Consider the following 20,952-nt stretch of genomic DNA (forward strand, 5'->3'; position numbering starts at 1 on the left):
TTGTATCATGGCAGGAAGCCCACCCTCTAAATAAGTGTAACCCAAGGGGTAAAACAAAGGCTTTGCATGTGTGCCTGCATTCATGCTACGGGTGGTGCTGGAACAGCCTCGTAGGCCAAGGCCATGTACCCCGATAGGGCTGAGCAGGAGGAAGCCTGTGACATCACAGACAGAGCAACATGGAACCTGGTGTGTGCTTTTTATTACAGATGATATTAAATCCAGCCCTAATAAAATTAAGCTCTCACTCACTCTTAATTCTCTACCCCAGCTCTCCCCCCTCCCATTGACAGAAATGCTGGGAGCTGAGCTGGGAAAGAGATGGTCACAGACAAGCAGGGGAGGGAGGAGACAGGGACATAAGAGCTGTGCTCTTAGCAGGTGTTGTTATTAATAAAAACAAAAACAAAAACAAAAAATAAAAATAATATAAATATAAATAAAATAAAAATCTGACCAATGCAACTCCTCTGTAGCAGGTTTCTCATGAGCCTTGTTGAGCTGTGGCCCAGATACATCCACCCTGACATGCAGGAGCTATTTCGTCTGGGCATGTACATGTTCCAGACACAAAGACTATGGAACCAAGACCACGATGTTGCCTTCCCACGAGGTGGGGGTAGGAGCAAGGTGTCTCCAAGACCTTGGCTCCTCTTTCCTGGCTCATTAATGAGATTCTAAAATCTAATTAATAATGATGACTCTTGTTTGCTCATCCCTTTCCTGCTTTCACAGTGTGTGGCAAATGATGTATTGTAGAACAGAGGAGAACTGGTGTCACTGAAGTCATTTTTATTTGTATCTAGCTGATTCATACAGCTGGTGCAAAACCATAGCTCTTAACTCACTGGATTATTTTTCAAAAAGCTTGATTTGATCTGAGCTGGATAGAAATTGGAAGGTTTCCAGAGTTTCCCATAAACAAGAAGCTTCCCAGCCTCAGCATCTCTCTAGACACTTGACATTTGTGCAGAGCAGCAGACCTAAGACATTTTAACAAAACTTATCGAATCCAACTACCACTACCTCAAAAGATAATTTCTGCACAGATCTCATGATCCATTTCTGTGGGAGACCAGCGTCACCTGTATCTTCAGATGTACTGCTTCTCTTCTCTCGTGACACTGCAATGCAGCCAAGGCAGCGTGGCATGGGGCAGCAGAGTGACACAGGGGTGGTTTGTGAGCCCTCACTGAGGGGACAGCAAGGCTCCCACAGAATGGAGGCGGTTATTAGAGGAGACCTCTTAGCAAGAGATATCCTCATTGGCTGGTCTGTACTGGAAAAAAAATATTTACATGCTGAGTAAGAACTGATCCTCCTTCCCTCCCTTCCAGCCTGGCCACAGGCCGTGAGCTGTGTTGCACAGGCTCAGAGCAGGGCAAGGACAAACACTGTGCACTCCTCTAAAAGCAAGTCCTGAGGCCTCTAGAGGGAAAGCCCACCAAAAAGGGATGAAGCTGAGGTTTGCTAACACCTTGCCCCCACACATACACACAGATGAATGCCTGGCTGCTGCTGGTTGGTCTGAGCAACAAGCTGCAACATGAATTTGGATGACTCCTGGGTTCAACCCCACAGGGGGAGTCCTCAGGTGTTCGGCTTCCTGAGTGGGATTTTAAAACTTTCCTTTCTGACCCCTGTTGGACTGTGACTGTGAAATCCTACCTGGAGAACTCCTGACTCAGTCCCAGTTAGGTTTAGCTGTAAACAGGAGAAATGATTTGGAGGAGAGAGGATCAGCCTCATTCTCCTGTAGATCTTCCTTCCCTGCCAGCAGCCAATTTCTTGCACAGTGCTACAGAAAAATTTCTAATAAAAATGAACAACTCCCAGGGACACTCCTATCCCTTGCTGTGCCAAAGACTGGTGATCACATCAGCATCTTGCATCTCAGTTCTCAAGCATCTGCCAAAGCCTGATGGCTTCAGCCAGCACGACAGAGCAAGGGTGAGCCAGCTGTGATATAACAGGCACAGCTCAGGTTCCTGGGGAGTCTTCTTTGCAGAGATGGGCTTCTTCATTTAATGGCCCTTGGATCTTATTTAACACATCGGCTCATGTACCATGCGGGTGTAAAGAAGCTGTGTGTATATAATAAAAAACCTCAGCTGATTCAATAGCTAGGGGAGGCCTAATAAATTTGCCACTATAGCAAGTGTTAGTCTCTGGGGCTAATACTGAATGCTGGAGTTTAATAAACAAAAATTCTGAAGCAGAAGAACCAAAAGGTAAACCAGTTCACCTGGCAAAGCAAACACAATGCAATCAGAAACAAGTTTACTCCTGGCTTCCAAGGACCAGTGTCTCAGGCTGGCTGTGTCAGGGCTGCCTTCCGATGGCCTTCCTAGCGCTGCTCTCAGGATGCACTTGCTGGCCACACCAGCAGAGATCTTGAAACCATGGTCTCAACCTGAGCTGAAGGGCACGGCCCAGAGTACACATGAACCCGTATACCAGAATAGACCTTGGCAGCTAATGAGCTGTATTTGCCCAGGCCCCAGCTTTCAGCCCCATCAGAAAAGAGCTGGGGGAGAATTAGGGCTGGAAGTGATTCAGCTTGCAGAAAAGAGCTTCATTTTGTTGCTCTGCATGTGAGAGAACTCTTCTGGGCTAAAATGACTCAGGTGGCAGTATTTTTTTTTCCTTCTCTGTTTCATATTATATATATTACAGCAGTATTGCAAAAGCAGTGACTGCAGAAGAAACCATCAGGGTTAAATACTGATAGAGTTGTGCAGGCCAATATTTCAGATTCTGGTGAGTTTTAGCTGTTACTTGTTTACCAAAGGAGACCTGTCACGGTTCCAAAAAATGATGCTCAGACGTCTGAGATAGCAGATCAGCACCTACTTGTCTCATGGCAGAGAGCTCAGGGCAAGCAGTAAGGACATTGTGGTTGGATTATTAAAATATTGTTGACACATCACTCTCAAATAAGACTAGATTTGCTACATGCCAAAGGGATTTTCATTCTCACAGGCCAGATCTATGTAAAAATTTCATTGGTTGGTATCAGGAAAAGATGGTATTTTGCGGTAACACAGTTCCCTGAAGTCAATATTTCACTGCAGTGAAAAGGAAGTTTTTAACTGGAAAGAATAAAGCATTGTTTACTGCAGAGGCTGCTCTTTTATTTATGGTAGGGGTGTCAGAGTCTTCAGCAGAGAGGTCTGAATTATGTACTCAAAGCTCGGGTATAAATTCAAGGCTTCTCACTTCCCTCGGTTCACACGCTGCTCCCACCGCACGGACAATCAGGCGCAACAGGATCTTTATCGAGTGGCAGCTCCTTTAGAGGCAGAATGTGCCACAGAAGCACACCACAAGCATTTCATCTCCATCCTCTGCTCCCTCGTGGTCCGCCCAGCAGCAAATGACTTCCTCCCGCACTGCCCCGGCTGGTTTCTGCTGCAGGGAGGCAGGGAGCATGGTGGTGGAGGAGGAGACATGATCTGAGGCTTTTATTTGCTCTCTGAAGTTTGGGAGAGTAGCTGCCCTGCCTGCACAGGAGGGCTTGACAGCATTCAGCATTGGCTCTCATGTCTTCAGATCCCCATGTTGGTTTTTAGAGCTGTAGGAAAGCCTCACTTCAGCCCTAGTGAATGCAGCTCTCTCTTAAGCAAGCACAAACTGCCTGCAGATACAGACTTTTGTCCTTGGCCCTGAAGTGGGACAGGGTGGCCCCCCAGGAGGTGGGGAGAAAGCCATCCCCAGCTTGCCAGGGGTGGCAGCCTGGAGGGAGCACAGAGGAGATGGCACTGATGGCAAGAGGGAAGAGTTTGATGGTATACCAAGATCTTTTTCTGCGTGCACATGGCCTTCAGCATCATTGTAAATAATACTCTTAATAAAGAGCCAATTAGCCTAACAATCTCATTACTATCCAGCATGCAGCATGGGAAGCACTAGCCTACGGCATAACTGAGCAAAGGTGCATTCACTGCTTCCCATTTCCTGCTATAATGTGGGTTGGCATAAGGAGGTCTAGACAGATGTACAAGGCAGAAAACATGTGGAGGGCTGCAAGGATGGTATGCAGCATCGTAAAGGCTCCAAGGCCCAGCAGGTTGTACCAGGCCCATTAACAAACCCAGAGCAACGCGCTGCAGGGAACAGGCTCTGCAAGCTGTGTGTGGGGCAGAGTTGGAACTGTGGAGCAGAGGCAGCAGAGCTGGGAGCTGGCCCATGTAGGGAAGAGATGAGAGGAAGTCTGATCTCTGTGGGTGTCTGCAACTGCTTGAGGAAAGAAAGAGCCTAGGACTGGAGATGCTTTGCCAAAATCACACAAGTGACACTTGCACAGAGGCTGTTCACGTTGCACCTGGCTTATGCCTGTCTGGAAATGCTGAGAATTACTGCATGGGATCTAGTGATGAATGCAGTGAGACATTACAAAAAAATCTTTGTCTTACATCTGTCTCTCATACCTTGGGCTTCCAATTTTCCATCACAGAACTGAAAAAGTGTCACGCAGGCTGGTGTCGGAATAGTCTGCATGTAAATCATCCCCCTGGGCTAGGGCCTCGCACGCTGGGGTTCAGCCTGAGTGGCTTTTTATAGCTGAGTTATAAACTTTTAAATGCCAGGCTTAATCAGAGTTACCGAGATGGCCATTACAGGAGTGGTTTAAGTGGCACAGCCCTGATATATGACAGCACAGGAAGAGGGCAGGTGGTTCATTCACCCTGTGCACTGTGTCTGGAAAGGAGCAGGGCCTGGTGGCAAGAAGAGGGCATGACTGAGACACATCTCTTGAGTTTTACTCTTGCCCTTGTGCCCCTGCTCTGCAACCAGAGCAGCTAAAAGACCTGTTGAATTGGTCTAGGGTTTAACAGGGTGTCGTGCAGTCTCAAAATGTACAAATCTGAGTGCTTCACTTGTGGCTGACTTTGTGGAACCCACAAAATCATACTGAACAATTGTAATCACAGCTACAGTACAGACTGAAGAGTCCAACAGGCTTTGAGCTCCAGCTTCTGGAGAGGCTACAGCAGCTTTGCTCGTACAAGGAAGCACTGCAAAACTTGGAGCCCCTTTATTTTGCAGATTGTGAGACACTCAGGCTGCAGCTGGGACAACATCTGCAACATTACTCTGCAACATCCCTGTGGTCTAAGCAGAACTGGACAGTCATCAGAGACAACTGGACAGAGGGATTGATCTGAATGAAAACAGGACAGGAACTTTTCAGGGTGTTCTTTCTAAATTTATTCATGTATTAAACAAACAGAAACTACAGCATGCATCAGATACTTTTCTTTATTGTACAACGAAACTATGGACTTGTTTGTAATTGCAGCATTTCCAGCAACATCAGGCAGACTTGTCGATGTTATCCAGTTTTGCACAGTCACTAGAGTGTCGCATCATGAATTATTAAATCAGTGCTTCGTGGTAATACATAATTTCTTATCAATTATTCATGCTAATGTGCGTGTAGTTTACTTAATTGTGTTATTGACGATCAAAAGTAATTTCCTGAAAATCCTCAAGGACAGAAAATTTAATCAGCGTAACTACTTTTCAGATGCAATGCTGTTAAGTATTCTTAATTTGCTCAACAATTCACTTATTTATGTACCTTTCTGGAGGAAATACGAGTTTAATCAAACAATTAGATTGAAGAGTTAGTGTACAGAAGGGCTGAAGTTCAACTGAATGCAAGGTAATTATGTTGAAATGAAGTTGGGCCTGCCTCTTTGGAGTGGAATTATTTTTTCTAATCTTTTTTTGGGGGCCATGGAAATCTCAAAAACAAATTATGACTGGGACAATCACTAAGAAACCAGTCGTTCTCTCTTCTCCAACTGCCCCCTGCAACAAAGCACATAGCAATCTATTTATTTTGGTGGAAGAAAAAGGTTGTTGCTGTCGTTCAAACTAAGCCATAATTTGCAGTCAGGGAAACAGTCTCCATTTACAGTTCAGCAGTGCAGCTCCTGAAGCTAGAACACACCAAACGAACACAGATTGCTGCATGTTCACTTCTGCAATTAGGACAGTTCATGATTGCCAGAAAAAAAAAGCACACAGTGTGACACATGTAAAGCAAATTGACTCCATTTGATGGATGTGGGCCCTCTCTGTGTTTTTGTTGTACTTGGGCCTGAGGACAGATGCAGTGCTGCCCTCCCTGATGGCTCGTGTCCAGAGGAAATGAATCCCACCCTGGGGGGATGCCTGGCACCCTTCACTCCCAGCACAATGAAGGTACTTGGTGCTGTCAAGCCATCCCTTGAAGACCAGGGCTTCCACCCTTTGAATGGGATGTGACACCATGCCCTTCCTGGAGAAAGGTAGGTGTGCACCACCAGAGGCTCCTGTGAACCCTGGAGAAGTCCCAGGTTCTGTGACATTTGTGGGCTGAGATTACTTGGATGGGGGGAAAAATTTTTGCTGCCAACCTTGCTTTGGGCTGTCTTTCCAAGCACATCATCAAGCTCAGACTCTGTGAGAAGCTGAGCGCAACCCAGCACAAAAGGGTGTGCACCATGGATTGCAGGAGGTCCTTGGCACAACCTTTGGGGTCAGCCCTGAATGGGGAGTGGCAAAAAGACCTGAAATGCTAAATGGGAACCTACAGGCTCTGCTAGGAGAGGATATGTGCCAAAATCAACCTCTGGGATAAACACCACCTCTCCTTGGCCTGTAATGGATTCTTGTTAGAAGCAGGACAGACCTGAGCACTGTTCTCACAAAGGACCTGCTCAGAAGACCTTCGGAGCTGACAGGAATATTTTCACTGACCTCCACATTACTTGATCAAGGTTTCATTCTTTTCTCCAGGGACATCTGTGGACAATTCTAAGGAATCTGCAAAAGGCAACTGAGAAAAGCAAGTCCGTATCACCAAGCTTAGATCTGTATCTGTATTACCCATGAAATAAATGTGGGGCACCCCAGATTACAACACCTGCCCTGGAGCATCTGATCTTACTCAACTTTGCTTTGGGAAGTTTTGGGTCAGAGATTAAATAGTATTTCCTGAGGCATCAATTTCTCTTTTGCACTGTGTCCACTGTATAATAATTAAGACTTATGCATATCTAGAGTTATTCCAACCAGCCTTCAGTGAATGAAAGAGTCTGATTTTGGATGGCAAAAAGGAATATCCTTCCAAGCTTTATTTCCTCTTTATTAAAAACACAACATGCAAGGACATATTTGCAGTATTGCAATGCAGGATGATTTTGCTTTCAGGTCTGTCTTTCCAAGAGAATGACACTAAAATACCCCCAGCTTTGTGCAGATCTAGACATAACTGCACTCTCCATTAAAATGCCAGCATTACCATTTGAAGCTCTGAGCGCTGCTCTGGAGTTGTGTGTCTTTTAAGTCTAACCCAGGGAATGGCAAGACTAATGTTCACATAGAGACAAGTGCAAGGATTTTATTCATGGGTAAGCTGATCTCTGCAATTTCCCAGTAATCTACTCCATGGAAAGTTTGACTTTCAGGGAAAGGAAGGGAAAAGGAAAAATTACGAAGAGTTTTGTTCTATTTTTTCTTCTCTTACACCTGGCTTGCCTGGGATAGATTTGGTTGAAGTCAAAAGATGTCAGAAAACATCAGGCCAGGCTGGTGTATACCTGCACATTCATTCATCTGTGTAGGGTGGGGCTAAATGGTGCCTGGAGGCCTCTGCTGCCCCAGAACCTGTATCTGGCAGCGCTGCCCTGCTGCCAGCCCCCATCTCATGCAGCATGGTGGGCTACTGGTGGTGGTGACCCCCTGAGGAGCAGCTCTGCTCCCTAAAAGGGTAATGCTTGATTTTGGGAAGATCAGAACCAGGTGAAGATGGCTCCAAGCCCCCATGGGATACAGCCCCAGAAAGGTCTGGGGTTTGCCCTGCTGCTGAGATACACAGCCCTGGGGAGCGAGATAAGATGTGCAGGAGGAAACCAGGGTCCCGGGCATTTCAGCATTCCTGGGATGTGGAAGAGGAGCTAAAAACAGTTTCAAGAGTATTTCCAAACACAGATAGTGCCGATAAATCAGGAGAACAAACCTACAGCGGCACAAGAGAAGCAGAGGTGCATGAAAGGCAGCCAGAGAGGCCACTCAGACTTGCCAGGTCCCTGTTGGCCCTGTGATGTCCTGCTGGGTCACGGCCACACTGCAGTTCCCCTGATGGCAAAGCCCTGGTGGTGGGTTCCTTGCCTCAGGCCGCAGGGCCGGTGCCGGTCCAGCCTCATACGCTCTTCTCCCCTTCCATGTGCTCCTTGGCCGGAGAGGGCTGCTTGTCCTGGCTGCCCTCCGGGCCGGGTTTGGCAGGAGGCGCGGGGCTGCCGGCAGCGGGCAGGAGGTTGGCAGACTGCAGCACGGCCTCCGAGTGCTCCCGGGCCTTCATGCGCAGCGCGGCCACACTGGCGGTGCGGTTGCTTTGGCAGCCATAGGTGGGCAGGAAGGAGAGGCCCATGGGGTCCGGAACGCAGCACGAGCACAGCGGGCTCCCTGGGGAGGAAGGAGACAAGGCAGTGTCATTGCTGGGGGAGAGATGGTCCCACCGGCAGGGAGTCCTCGTGGGGGTGGTTCTCTGACCTAGATGGGGCGACCCACACCTGCTGGAGTCACACTGTGTGGTGCCTTTCCCTCAATGGTCAACCTAGAGAGGACAGAGATGGGGTTGGGGTCTCAAATGGCAAAAGCCCCATCTCCATTTGACCTTTGGTGGGTATGTAGATGCCAAATCCTGCTCTGCTGAGGCCCACTGAGAAGGATCCTATGTTGTGAGACATCCAGGGTGACAAATAGAGAAAGTGAGGGCAAGCAGACTCAGAGGTGAGCAGTGAAACTTATATCACATGAGATCTCCCCACAAGGAAGGTTAAACTTGTCCCCAGTTCTCACCCCAAGCTGCTGCTCTGCAGCACGATTAGCCCCATGCTGGAGGTATCTCCTGCCATCCAGCTCCACAAGTCTGATCAATCTGAGTAGCAGCATTCCTTGGGTGAGTATGGGGCTTCCACCACTTATCTACACCTGAAAGATTACTGCACAGAAAAATGTGAAACTATCCCAGTTATTACACAGGAACTAATGGCTTTCTCCTATCTCACTGTAAGATGAGACAGCTTTTTTCTTGGTGAGGCCCTGCCAGCTACTGGCATCACATCTACCTGCATCAGTCTGTTCTATATTCACCAGCCAAACTCTGTGCTGCTTAGGGATAATGCCTCAAAGAGGAGGGCCTTCAAAAGTGAACCAAGGCCTCCTAAAGCTGCTGCTACTGAGACGGCTTAGAGTCCCATCAGGAAGGATGGGCCGGACCACCTCCAACCTGGCATCTAAGATACACAGGCTGTCTCAAGCAGGCAATAAAGCACTGGAGAGAGTGTGAAATGGGCCTTTTTAAGCCAAAAGGATCACAGGCACCCCACTGCCAGGGGCAGTTCTCCTTCCACCAGCTATCTGCCTGAACTGAACCACTCTGGCTCATCTGTGATAATGCTGAGACTCCTGGTAGTCCAGGGTGAGCCCTAGGCAGGGCATGCAGTCCATCCAAAAAGCCACCCTAGTGCCTTGCTTAGATGCATCTGTTGAACAGAGCAGAATGTGTCAGAGTGGGGACTAGAGGCAGGGCAGGGTGGCTGAGCTACCATTTTGATTTGCTCTCTGGTGAGAAATGTTGGGGGAAACCATTCTCCCCAGGGGGCTCAGCGATGACACAAAGTCTACATCCTCTTCTATGCCCCTGGCAGAAGCTGATATGCAACCCCCCAGCAGGCAACAGCACGGCCACACACAACCTGACACAATGTCTTCCTCTGATCTTTCCAAGCCAAGGACTTCCTTTAATTTCTGCAGTTAATATTTGAGTTAAATGGCTCATGACTAAGTGATGGTTCTAATAGCCTGCAGGGAGCAGGTAGTCTTTCTCTTACACTTCTGCTCTTGATAGCAATGGGTCAGCACCCATTTGCTAGGATGAAGGCTGAGAGTTGTTTGTTTTTAGGATGTTGGCAAGACTTCTCAACAGCAATTGTCAGAAATCAAAAGTCTGCAGGTATGGTTCAGGAGAAAATACTCCTTGTTTTTTGTTTTTTTTTTTTTTTTAAAAAAAAAAATTCTACAAGTTTTTTTTGTTTTTTTTTTTTTAAAAAAAAAAAAGATTCTACAAGGAAGAGAAAAGTTATTAATATAACTGAAAAGTTATACGAAAAGTTATATAGTTACTCTTGTAATACTCCCCTGGTAGAGCATCTGATCAGCAGAACATTTCCACAGGTTTAGACATACGAATGAATCACACAAGCTAATTTTACTACTTGACTGATATTCTTCATTTTTTGCTTTTAGCACTAAGAAGCTCAGTTTTGAATTTTATGGCATGACAACAGGGAGGATGTATAACAAAATCCACTGAGTAACACAATGTATAGTTTTTGCCACCAACAACCATGCTCATTAAGTCATTTTTGCCCTATTGAAAAGCAGCCACTTCAGGGATGCTGGATGGCCACTGTTTTAACAAGAGGGAGGAACAGAGGACTGGCCTTTCAGCTGCAGAAAATCCATCTTTTTCACTGCTATTAAACCCCACTACCATAAGGTCAGGTTCTGTATTGGGGGACATGGAGGCCTCCGTGTGCATCAGCTGTCTTTGCACTGCTGCTCTCTTATACAAACTGAGTGAGGCTCCACCAGAAATGAGAACATTGCGTGCTAAGCAGGTAGTGGGGAGAGGTGGAGAAGAGTCTTCCCCTTTTCTAAAGAGCAGAAATCAACTCCAGGCCCCAAGAATAATTTTCATTCCATCGTTAGAGAGGGATAAAATATTTAACAGTCTTCAGTACCAATCTAAGCTCTTTGCTTAATAATTAGACCTGATAGTACCCTGTGGCTCTGCAACCTGAGGGTGCAGCGTTACCTGTGGTGGAAACCAGGATATCTCTAGCATTAATTCACCCATAAACCATTCCTTGCATTTTCACTGAACAATGGCAAACAACAGCTCCCTCCTGAAAAAAATATAGCGTAACTAGTGTCATTTGCTCCAGGGTCCTGCTAGAGTACAGAAGACTAGGATTTAGTCTTGTTTCCTGTGAATGCAAAAGGAGGGTTGAAACTACTTTGCAATTGCCCATGTCTGCAGGCAGTAAATCCAATGAAATCTATTGGACTTTGCTGACACAAAAGCCAGGACAAACAACGTGAGAATCAGCAGCCCAAGGTCTCCATCTGCCCATCACTCAGCCCACGATGGACAGGGATGTGACCCAGGAAAGATGCATCCACATGTAGCAGACATCAGTGGGGTTTTTTTATATCTTATTGCAGTAGCCCTGACCTCACAGTGGGGAAGGAAGGAATTGTTCCTACTTACTTAGTACCCTCAGAAAAGTTTAGGCACCTAACTCACATCAAGATCAGTGAGGGTTAGACCTTTAGCCTTAGAGCCTAATCCAGCTTCTGCTAACGTCTCACAGCCTGATATCTCTTTAATGGGATTTGGATCAGATTGCTACAGTACAGACAAGGAACTGTTTTCTTTCTTTCAGGAACTTACTGCCTATTGTACACAAAATTAAAATACACAATTAGATTTCCATTAACTTAGAGCAAATTCTGCTGAATTGATCTGAACCTCCTCGTATTCCTATATGAGATCATACTTTAAATGCTCAGCCTGAACATAAATACTTAATGTAATAAATACAGTCTGAAATATTTGATCCACTTGGCAGTTTAATTGATCTACTACAGAGACTGACAGGAAAAATTAAATTAGTTCTGTCTTGTCTCTGCCAACATCACATTTCAATTGTAATGATATTTGATCTACAATTTTGGTTGTGGACCCTTTTGTGCAGTTCCAAGGTTCAGTTTCAGCTTAGAGTAGGGGTATTTAAAATATCTATTTTCTATTTCAACTCAACAGTTTAAAGGATTTAATAGATGGTCTTTCCAAAAGACAAAACCTCAATTTCTTGCCTCTTGCAGTATTTGTGCATATCAGCATTTGATGTGAACAGACAAACAGCAAGCTAAACATGGAGGGAAGTGAAGAAAAATTTGGATTTAAAAATCCTCACCTGCCATTGTATGCTGTTTTCTTTGCAATGGAAATGTTATGCTTGATTTAAATAAAGCTTCCTGTAGTTACAATGGTTTGCTTGAGCTCTAATTCCTCAGAAACTCTGAAGTCATTTTCACAAGGGTTGGAAGGTCAACAAAAAACTTGAGTTCACAGTGCCATTTACCAGGGAGGGCTGATTCCAGCGGGATCTCCCTCTTGCTCCTCATATATGATGCCAACATTTTGTCTACTAAAGCCTGAGGCACAAGCAGGAAAAACAAAGGTGGCTTTATCCAAACCTTTTGAGCTCTGAATCAAGAGGCTCAGAAGAACAAGAGAGGCATGAGCTTAAATACTGAAATGGGGAGGCAGCAGATGCTCCCAGTGTAATTTAGAGTAGCCCCAAGGCTGCTAAAGTTGTGCTAGATGGTTCTTCTTAGTGCTTAAGCTAGATAAGTGTGGAAGGCATCCTGTGCTGCCCAGAGGCTGGAAGAGCACTGCAGAGCTGACAGCAGAGTCCAAATGTCATATCTCCTTGGCTTGTGAACTCTATGTGCCCAATGCAAACAAGGAGCTAGCTCTAGCTGGAGCCTTTTTGTATGAATAACTTGACACTGGAAATGGTGGATTCCATCATCCTTTATTTGTGTCATCAGTACAGTTCCAAAAAAATAAAAATTAAAAAAAAAAAATCAGAAGCCAGAACCTTGCCTGTTTGGACAGGAATAGTGGCAGTATAGTCCGTAAGTGCTGGAAGAACAGAACCAGTTCTTTGAATACTCTTAGCTCTGCAACCATTTACCATTCTTTCCATCCATATCAACAGCCTTTCCCAAACACATGATCTGACCCTAAATGCTGCTTATGCGTCACTCTAAAAGAGGTCAATGGGAAGCCCTGCTCAGCTAAGGTCTGCTCATCTAATCAGGATTTGGACCATATGAACAGCTCAGCACCCATCTTCTTCACATGATTCTCAGATGCTCCCACTATCCACATATTCTCTATCATTTGTGGTAAAGACCAAAAAAAATCTACCTGTGAAGTAGAGCAGTGCCAGAGTTGAGGACTTGTGGTAAAGGAATCAAACCAACTTGCTCAAGGTCTGAGTATGTGCAGTGAACTAATAAGTTTTATATTCCCTAAAGTCACAGAGGCAGGTAAACTAGGGAAAATGCATTGTCCAAAGAGAACATGCTTGCTATACTTGCTATCTTACATGAATTTACCAAGGTTACATGCTGAGAAAAGTCAGGAAGTCCTTAATCAAGTACTACCAAATGACAAAGAAAACAAAGGACCTGCAGAGTTTTGGTGCTTCAGTTCAGTAAACACCAGCTGGAGGGTAAGTTAGGTCCTTGAACACTTCTTTCTCAGTCTTTCTCTAACCCAAAGGTCTTGGGCAAATTCTCTTCATCTTTCCGTAATAGGAATTCAAATGTAATGGATGGACAGTTCTAGCTGTCTTTTCTTGTTTGTTTGTTTTTGCCCTGGATACTGCAATTAAGCCTCCCTAATACGAACAACAGCAACCACAGCAGCAACAAACCAGAAAAGAGCCTAATCAATGGTGCCCTGGAATATCCACTTTGATGGGCATAATGCAGTCCTGCTTTTCTAGCAGCGAGTGGTGTGGAGGTGCCGTGAAAACCAACAGAGCTGTAACTTGCACAGAGCAGAGCTGTGGGTGAATTATGAAAGTAATTCCCTGGCAAGTGTAATTATTTCTCTTCTCATACACTGCACTTTGAATCACAGGGTCTGGGGAAATTTCAGTGGAATGAAACAGATACATTTTTGGCCTCAGCCACCAGAATGGTAGAACACTTCCGCTAAAAACCGGAGATTCTTGTTTACACCCATTAATAACATCTTCTACATTAATGAATTGCATTCATGCTGTCATCCATTAAGAAGGTACTTTGAGGTCTCTCTCTGCACAGAACACTAGCTTCTCCTGATGACTCTATTGTTATATAGCCCATAAATAAAACAAGTATTTTCCCTTCATATTTGAGGTCTGCAATTAAATCTACTAAATGGACTGCAGATGCATGGTTTACAGTAAGTGATTCATCTTGGAAGATCATGGAAATGTCAAAGTCACCACAATGAAGTAGCATAGTTGTCAAATTAGGACAATTTCAAACAGTAATGAACAACAGAAATTTCTTCTGTGTAAGCCAAACTTCTTCCTGACTATGGCTAGTGGTGAAGAAATAAAACCTTGAAGTAAGAAGCCAGGTATCCCACCAAAATTACGATCTTGTGCTAATTTTTCAAGTGAGAAATTGCATTTCCTGAAAAAAATTATATATAGTGAGGTAATATGGTAGTTAAGTGACTCTTGCAACTGAGAGCAGCCTCTGATGAGGCTTCAGAAAGGAAGAGGACACCTAAGGGAAGAAAGAGGTCTGTTGTATTATCGAATAGAGAATCTTGAACAGCAACAGATAAAAACTGCCCAATGGTGATATACCCTTCTCTGAAACAGTCTACGCTCTGAGTTACTGTTCTGATCTCTATTGTATTGATGGCCTGCTTTCTTTACAGAACATCTTATGGTGGTAATACCAGCTGTTTGAAGAAAAAAAAAATCTCAATTTTAGAGACAGCAGGGTTCATGGGACATATTACATAGGGAGAACAGTTTTACGCTCAGTCACCAGAGCAGACCCAGTCTCATGCTCCAGCAGTTACCTACAATTGATGCCCATGGGACTCAGATAAGCACTGCCTGCTGAAGGGTTGCAGAGCCACACCAAAGCACAGGCTGTCCAAAAGCAAACTTGTTGCCCTGTGCTAGGCTGTCCTGAGATTTCTTGTCTTTACTAGACTGACTTCATTTGGGAAACTGTGCTTATCATATCCTTAGATTATGAATTAGATCCAGATAGCATGTGCCCTAGACACTTTATGCAGCCTTGGAAATCTGGGGCTGAAGCCAAGCAATCAAAGTCAGAGAAAGAGAAAGAGAGGTATTAGTTTCTTTACTGAAGACAGAGAATTCTCAGGTGGCAGAATGAAAATTGTTCCTGAGAGCATAAAATAATTGTTAATTAGTTACATCACTATCATCACTTGTTATGCACTGTATTGATTTTAATTGTCTCCTTCTAAAGCATCAGTCAAATATTACTCACTGACACCAACAAAATGTTGGCTCACAAGCCCAACAAAGCACATCTTGTCTCCTCAAAAGAAAACAACCTAAACTTCCCAGTGGTATATGATGTGCTGAGAGTGCCTTTTGTTTGCAGACAGCCTTTACAGTCTTACTGGAGAATGCAGTTCCCTTTACTGGCCAGGATTGTTCTCCCAATGGAGAGAATATGTATCTATTTACAGGATTCACATAGAGGACCTCTTTGTCAGCATTTCATTTGAAATTTGCATAGAAGAAAGCAGGGTCATGCATTCACTGATAGTGAAATGGTGCTTGGATTTCGGAGGAATTATTTGGCTTTCAAAAGCACAAAGAATTCCTGGTAGTTTCAAACCGTGGTCAGCACAAGAGAGATGCCAGGAAGAGCTCTTGGTCACTTAACTCCTCGATAAAATGTGAAAAATCTTGGAAAAATCTTACCACTTGTTGAATTTTAAGCAATCCAAAAACCCAACAGCTTGGAATGTTATATCCTGTGTTGAGTTTGATAGGATTTTGTGTTGTTTAAAGTCCTACACTCTCAGATTCACTGTGGCAGAGCTCTGTCAGCATTTCAGCTGCAAAATGAGAACAGATTCTCAAGGGAGATGCTTAGGAGACTTCATTAAGATACATAAGGACACCAAGTAATGTCTGCCTAAATGTAGAGTTAGTTTTTCTTCGATAGACCTGAAGTTGTACATATCTGACCCTACCTTAAAGGGGGGAATGAGAAGGAAGAATCTAACTGATCTGAGTGAGACAAAGAAGGCCATATAAAGGCTCTGTGAACACTGAGTCTCTCCCTGACCTTTCTTTCCTTCTTTCCCACAACCATTATCTATTCCTTCAGACCTATGTGCGAGCTTGGCTGTGCTCTCAAATGCATAGTTTAGATGGACCATCATTCACTTGGCATTTCCAAACGAAAGAAAATGGTATGTGAATCATGCCTGTCCCCCTTTTGGTCTGCGCAGCACTTTAGAAATAGTCCTGTTTGTCACTGTCAACTAAGGAGATGGAAGCACAGGTCTGCTGTGTACAGCCCCTGTCCCAGCCCAGGTGAATTGATCTTGGAGAAACAGGGAAAGGGGAACTTAGAGAGATAAACCAAGGAAAGAGGAGACCATATTCCACACATAAATACCACAAGAAAGATACCACAGTTATTCCCTGCTTGTATATATCAAACTTGCCACCTTACAGAACAACAGCAAAATTCTTCCCTCTTAACACTAAAGCCAAACTTTGACATTACTGAGACGTAGCTGCAGAAGAAAAGAGCAGCTCAATCCACCAGTTCTGTGCAAGCGTAACAACATGCCGACAGGCATATGCATCTCCACAAAGCTCATGGTAGGTGGATACGCAGATATGCAACTCTGTAACTGGTTTTCTTAAAATCACAATACACACCAATATCCCCATTTCCTTGCACATATCCAGAGATTTCTAGTTTCACACAGGAAATGTAAACCAGGCATCTCAGCAAGAAACTGCAGGTGTTGCTGAGAACATTCATCAAGAGAATATACATGCACCTGATAACTGTCCATCTCTAGTCAAATTATAAAAAATCTGTATTTTCATCTGGGACCAGTTTTTCAGGGAGACTGTCCCTTAGTCTGGGCAACTATCTAATGATCATCTCTGCTTGAGAATCAGGAATAGGATTTTTCCTCACCTTAGCCATAAAACTGCTATCATGCAGAAAGAAGCAAATTATTAATTTCTCAATTTAGTGGCAAAGCAGTACAATCTCAAAAAAATAAAATCTGGAAGTCTTCCAAATAAATAAAACTTAAAAAATACTCATGACAAATTTTTAATTTGTTCATTTTCACTTCATTTCGCTAAGCTTCAAATTATTGGCATTAATTTTCTTAAAGTTTAGCTAAATTAAAACATGAAACGTGACAACAAAATATTGACACATTTAAATTCAAAAAAGCTTAACTGTAAATTGTAAGATAAAAAGCATCCCTTACTTCCACCTGATATTATTCATCAAACACAGTCCTACTTCCACACCTTTCAAGCTTCCCAGGACTATATTTTTAGTGACTAACTTGTTCGCCCCCAGAATTCCATCTGTATCTATTCCCGAGATGCTGTTCCTGTCCAGTGGGAGAAACTGAAAGTCTCTGCCCCAGGAGCTCACAGTCACAGGGCAGAGATCAAGAGGTTTTGTGCAGTCCAACAGCCCCTGCAGGCTTACAGGGTTTAGGTGGACAGTCATCCTTTAAGCTCTAGGTCTCAGGTCCTTTCTTGGTTCAATATCACAGGTCCTACACCTACCTAACTTGCACTTGCTTTATGCTGTGTCTTCCGCTTTTTTTGGAAAGACGTGAAGAAAGGGAAAACGGGGACCAGGATACTGGACTTAATGCAAAACTCAGCAGTTCCAAGCATTTGCTTCAGAAATATTCCTTGACTTTACTGATTTAATTGAAAATACTCACAAGGAGCATGTAGTATGCCAGGGAACGTAGAGAGAGATTTTAGAAGACTTTAATTTTCAGAGCGGGAGGTCCTAAATGAGGAAATTTTCCTCACAAAATATTGCACTGCACTGGGGCATAGAGCAAAGATATGTGCCACTTTGTGCTTGGCAGAGCTATGAGACCTTACATCCTATAAATCTATAAATTGAATTCATCCTGCCTACACCCTTAGTCTAAGAAATTGTTAGACTAGGAACAGCTAATGGATCAGCTGGTAATTTATTTTTAAAAGATGCATACTGCTGCTTTTTGGCAACCTGAAAGGATATGGACACTGGATGCAAGTTTCCTGATGCCTGGGTCCAAGGTAATGTGGAATTGCTTTGTATGCTCCCCTGTCCCCTCACACATTCTGTGTTTGAGATCTCAGAGGGGACCGACTGACTGGTCAAGAAGAGAAAGGTCTAGCGTTGTGCAGAACCATACTGCAAAGGAAACTGCATGCGAAGAGCGGATGAGGCATCAGTAACAGTGCCAGGTAATATATAATGCAAAAGGATGTGTATAACTAATTTATTAGAATAAATTTGACTCTTAAAAAAAGCATATGCAAAGAAAACTCTAAAGGACAAAACCCCACCTGCCTTGCAAATTGAGACAAAACCTGACCTCACTAAAGGTAACTGACTAAAACGACAGAACTTCACCACAAACCACACTACTATCTACCAGAGGAGACTCGCTCCTGTACCTGCAGCATCAGTCAGTGCAATTACTGCGCATCACAACAGAAAGAAGGATCCAACATTTCCCAAAGGCTTCTCCGCTGGCTTAAGTGAGAGAATACCACTCAGCATGAACAAGCTGCTCTTTAAGCTTATGTCTGAAGTTAAACAAAGTGACTTACCTTTTAGAGAGGCGACGTGGGATAAAGCTTGTGCGTAGGTGGCCGTGTTGAGAAGAGTCCCTGGCAGGCAGGAGGGGAAGAAAGGTCCTGTGGGACCGACTGCTCGACTCAGGCTGATGGGGAAGAGAAAACAATTTTCAAAACCAGAACTAGCTGACCCCAAAGGCAGCGCATGTGCATATACACAAACATGCTCAGGGCTGTGCCTGAAAATGATACCGTTTAGGTCAAGGCTTAGCATCAGTCAAGTCTGTATGTATGTACATACATATGATGCATGCTTGCCCCAAAGAGTTGATGACATGTGTTACTCTTACCTCTGCTGGATCTCCAGACTCTCTTTTTTATTCCTGGTTTGATCTGCTGGAGAAGGGGAATTTAAATTCCTGACAGGAGGTGCCACCTCAGCCATTGATTCCTTAGAGCCCTCTTGGTCGGAAGCCCCCCTCTCTGTTTTCCTCCATTTAGCTCTTCGATTTTGGAACCACACCTGGAGCAGGAGAGCAATCCAGGCTGAATACCACATTTAGCCATATGCAAAACAAGTCAACTGCAGCTGAACTGTTACTCTAGTGAGATCAGTCATTTTGAAGTTTGGCTAGAATTTCCTTTGATTTTGTATCTGAGCCTTGATATTACATTTCTATCCGGAATATTTCTGTGTCTGGAAAACAAGCCAGGAGTGTCTAAAAACAGTCAAAAGGCATATTTAAAAACAAAAGCAAAACAAACAAACAAAAAAACCACTCTGATGTTACCGTGTCAGTTAGCAAAATATTTAAACGTGTGCTTGCCTTTACACACATTTCATTCTCACTGAATTCTACGTTTTAACGTGTAAAATCCTTCTGTCTAGGGAAGGACTTAAATATCTATCTAAGCACCCTGGCAAAACTGTATGGAAGTCTTTAGGTGAGCTCCTGCTAGAATCAGGGAGGTCAGAAATGAGAAATACATACTAGGGCATGTCAGCCATCCCATTCCATGGTGAGGCTTGATACTTGCTGTTATTCCTCTGATGTATTTGTCCACTCTGCATTTAGGTGACTCAAAAAGAAGTAGATACTCTTTTAGGAAGATCATCCTGCAGTTTAATACACACCACTTTCCAAACCTTATTTTTCCCTGTTATGCAACAGAAATATTCATGCTCTTGATTTTGTTGCCTGACTTTTAGCCAAAACACTTTTTTCATTTACCTTGGGGCTGATGCTCTGAAAACACCTTATTTGAGGTGGAAAAAGCCAAGCCTCCCTTGAGGTCAAGAAATCCACATTTTAATACATGACTTCAAGTATAGGCAAGATTGTTATTATTATTATTCTCCTCCTACAACTCCATTTTAGTTAGCTGCCTTTTAATTGCATGTATCAGCAAACGTTGAATAATGATTTTATCTATATTCTAAATTTAGAGCAGTTAAATGCAAAGCAAAATGCAGACACTTCCTTGCGTCTTAATTGAATGAAGGTCACAGCTATAACAACATTTAATTGAGCTATTTTTCATTATCATATTTTAATGACTTTGCACTGACAGTTCGCCTGCTTCTGAGGAAAGAGCATGATGAAGTCGTTTATTTCCCTATTTAGTTATTGTTTGACAACATCATCTTCGATTAAGACTCTGCTTTATAGCACATTAATCATATTTGAATGAGCAAGGGGTATAAATGTAAACATATCTCCCATCCTCTGTGTTTCCCCATGTCCCTGCATGAAAGCAGGCTAAACAAATGCTTGCATCTATTGTCTGTTTGCATAATAGCCAACAACAAGGCTAAACACCAGTCCTCAGCAATCTAATTGTCACCACCCCTATCTCACCCTTGCACCTTTCAGGAAGAAGTTATGATCTTCCACTTCTGAATGCTCAATAATTGTCCCATTTATCTCAATTTGCAGTTCAGTCTTTAGGCACCAATAGCCAAAATGGCATTTTTTATTATTTTTTTTAAGCCAGTACCTACAATGCACTGGCAAAAGGAGATTTTCATTTCCAAATAATAATCAGTTTAATTTGCCCGCATATGACCAATGATTCATGTTCAGATTTAATAATCAGGATCGCATAATCTGATTATAGGAGAAATAATTTGTTTACAATCCCCAATTTACTGCGGTGAATTCCATTATCTCTCTTCAGCCATTGGGTTTTAAGAGATACTAACATGACCCTAGGGAACAAAAGGCAAGCTATTATATTTCCTACAATTAGATCTTTGCATAGTCTTAACCCCGAGCACCTAAATAAAAAAAAAAAAAAAATACAGAAACAGCATGCAGAAAAGCCCCATAAATAAAATGAATACATAATTGTGTTCAAAAAATGGCTTGCAAATCAGCGGTGGATGCCTGCAGAGTTATATGAATCCATCTCTTACAACTGCAGGACTGCTGTTCTGAGCAGAGCTTGTAAGCACTTACACAAAGTT

At 43.6% G+C, this 20,952-nt stretch overlaps 1 protein-coding gene across 1 annotated transcript in view; it reads right to left on the reverse strand.

The window, feature by feature from the left end:
* Positions 1-374: 374 nt before the first annotated feature.
* Positions 375-20,952, reverse strand: part of DRGX (dorsal root ganglia homeobox) — a 23,226-nt gene continuing 2,648 nt past the window's right edge. Inside the window, exons 4-6 of the mRNA XM_068688013.1 lie at positions 18,836-19,008; positions 18,519-18,631; positions 375-8,457 (exon numbers count right to left, since the gene is read on the reverse strand). Coding sequence (XP_068544114.1) covers positions 8,195-8,457; positions 18,519-18,631; positions 18,836-19,008 — 549 coding nt within the window. The 3' untranslated portion in view covers positions 375-8,194. The remainder of the gene's footprint in view (positions 8,458-18,518; positions 18,632-18,835; positions 19,009-20,952) is intronic.

The sequence above is a fragment of the Anas acuta genome, chromosome 7, assembly GCF_963932015.1.
Source record: "Anas acuta chromosome 7, bAnaAcu1.1, whole genome shotgun sequence".
Taxonomy (NCBI): domain Eukaryota; kingdom Metazoa; phylum Chordata; class Aves; order Anseriformes; family Anatidae; genus Anas; species Anas acuta.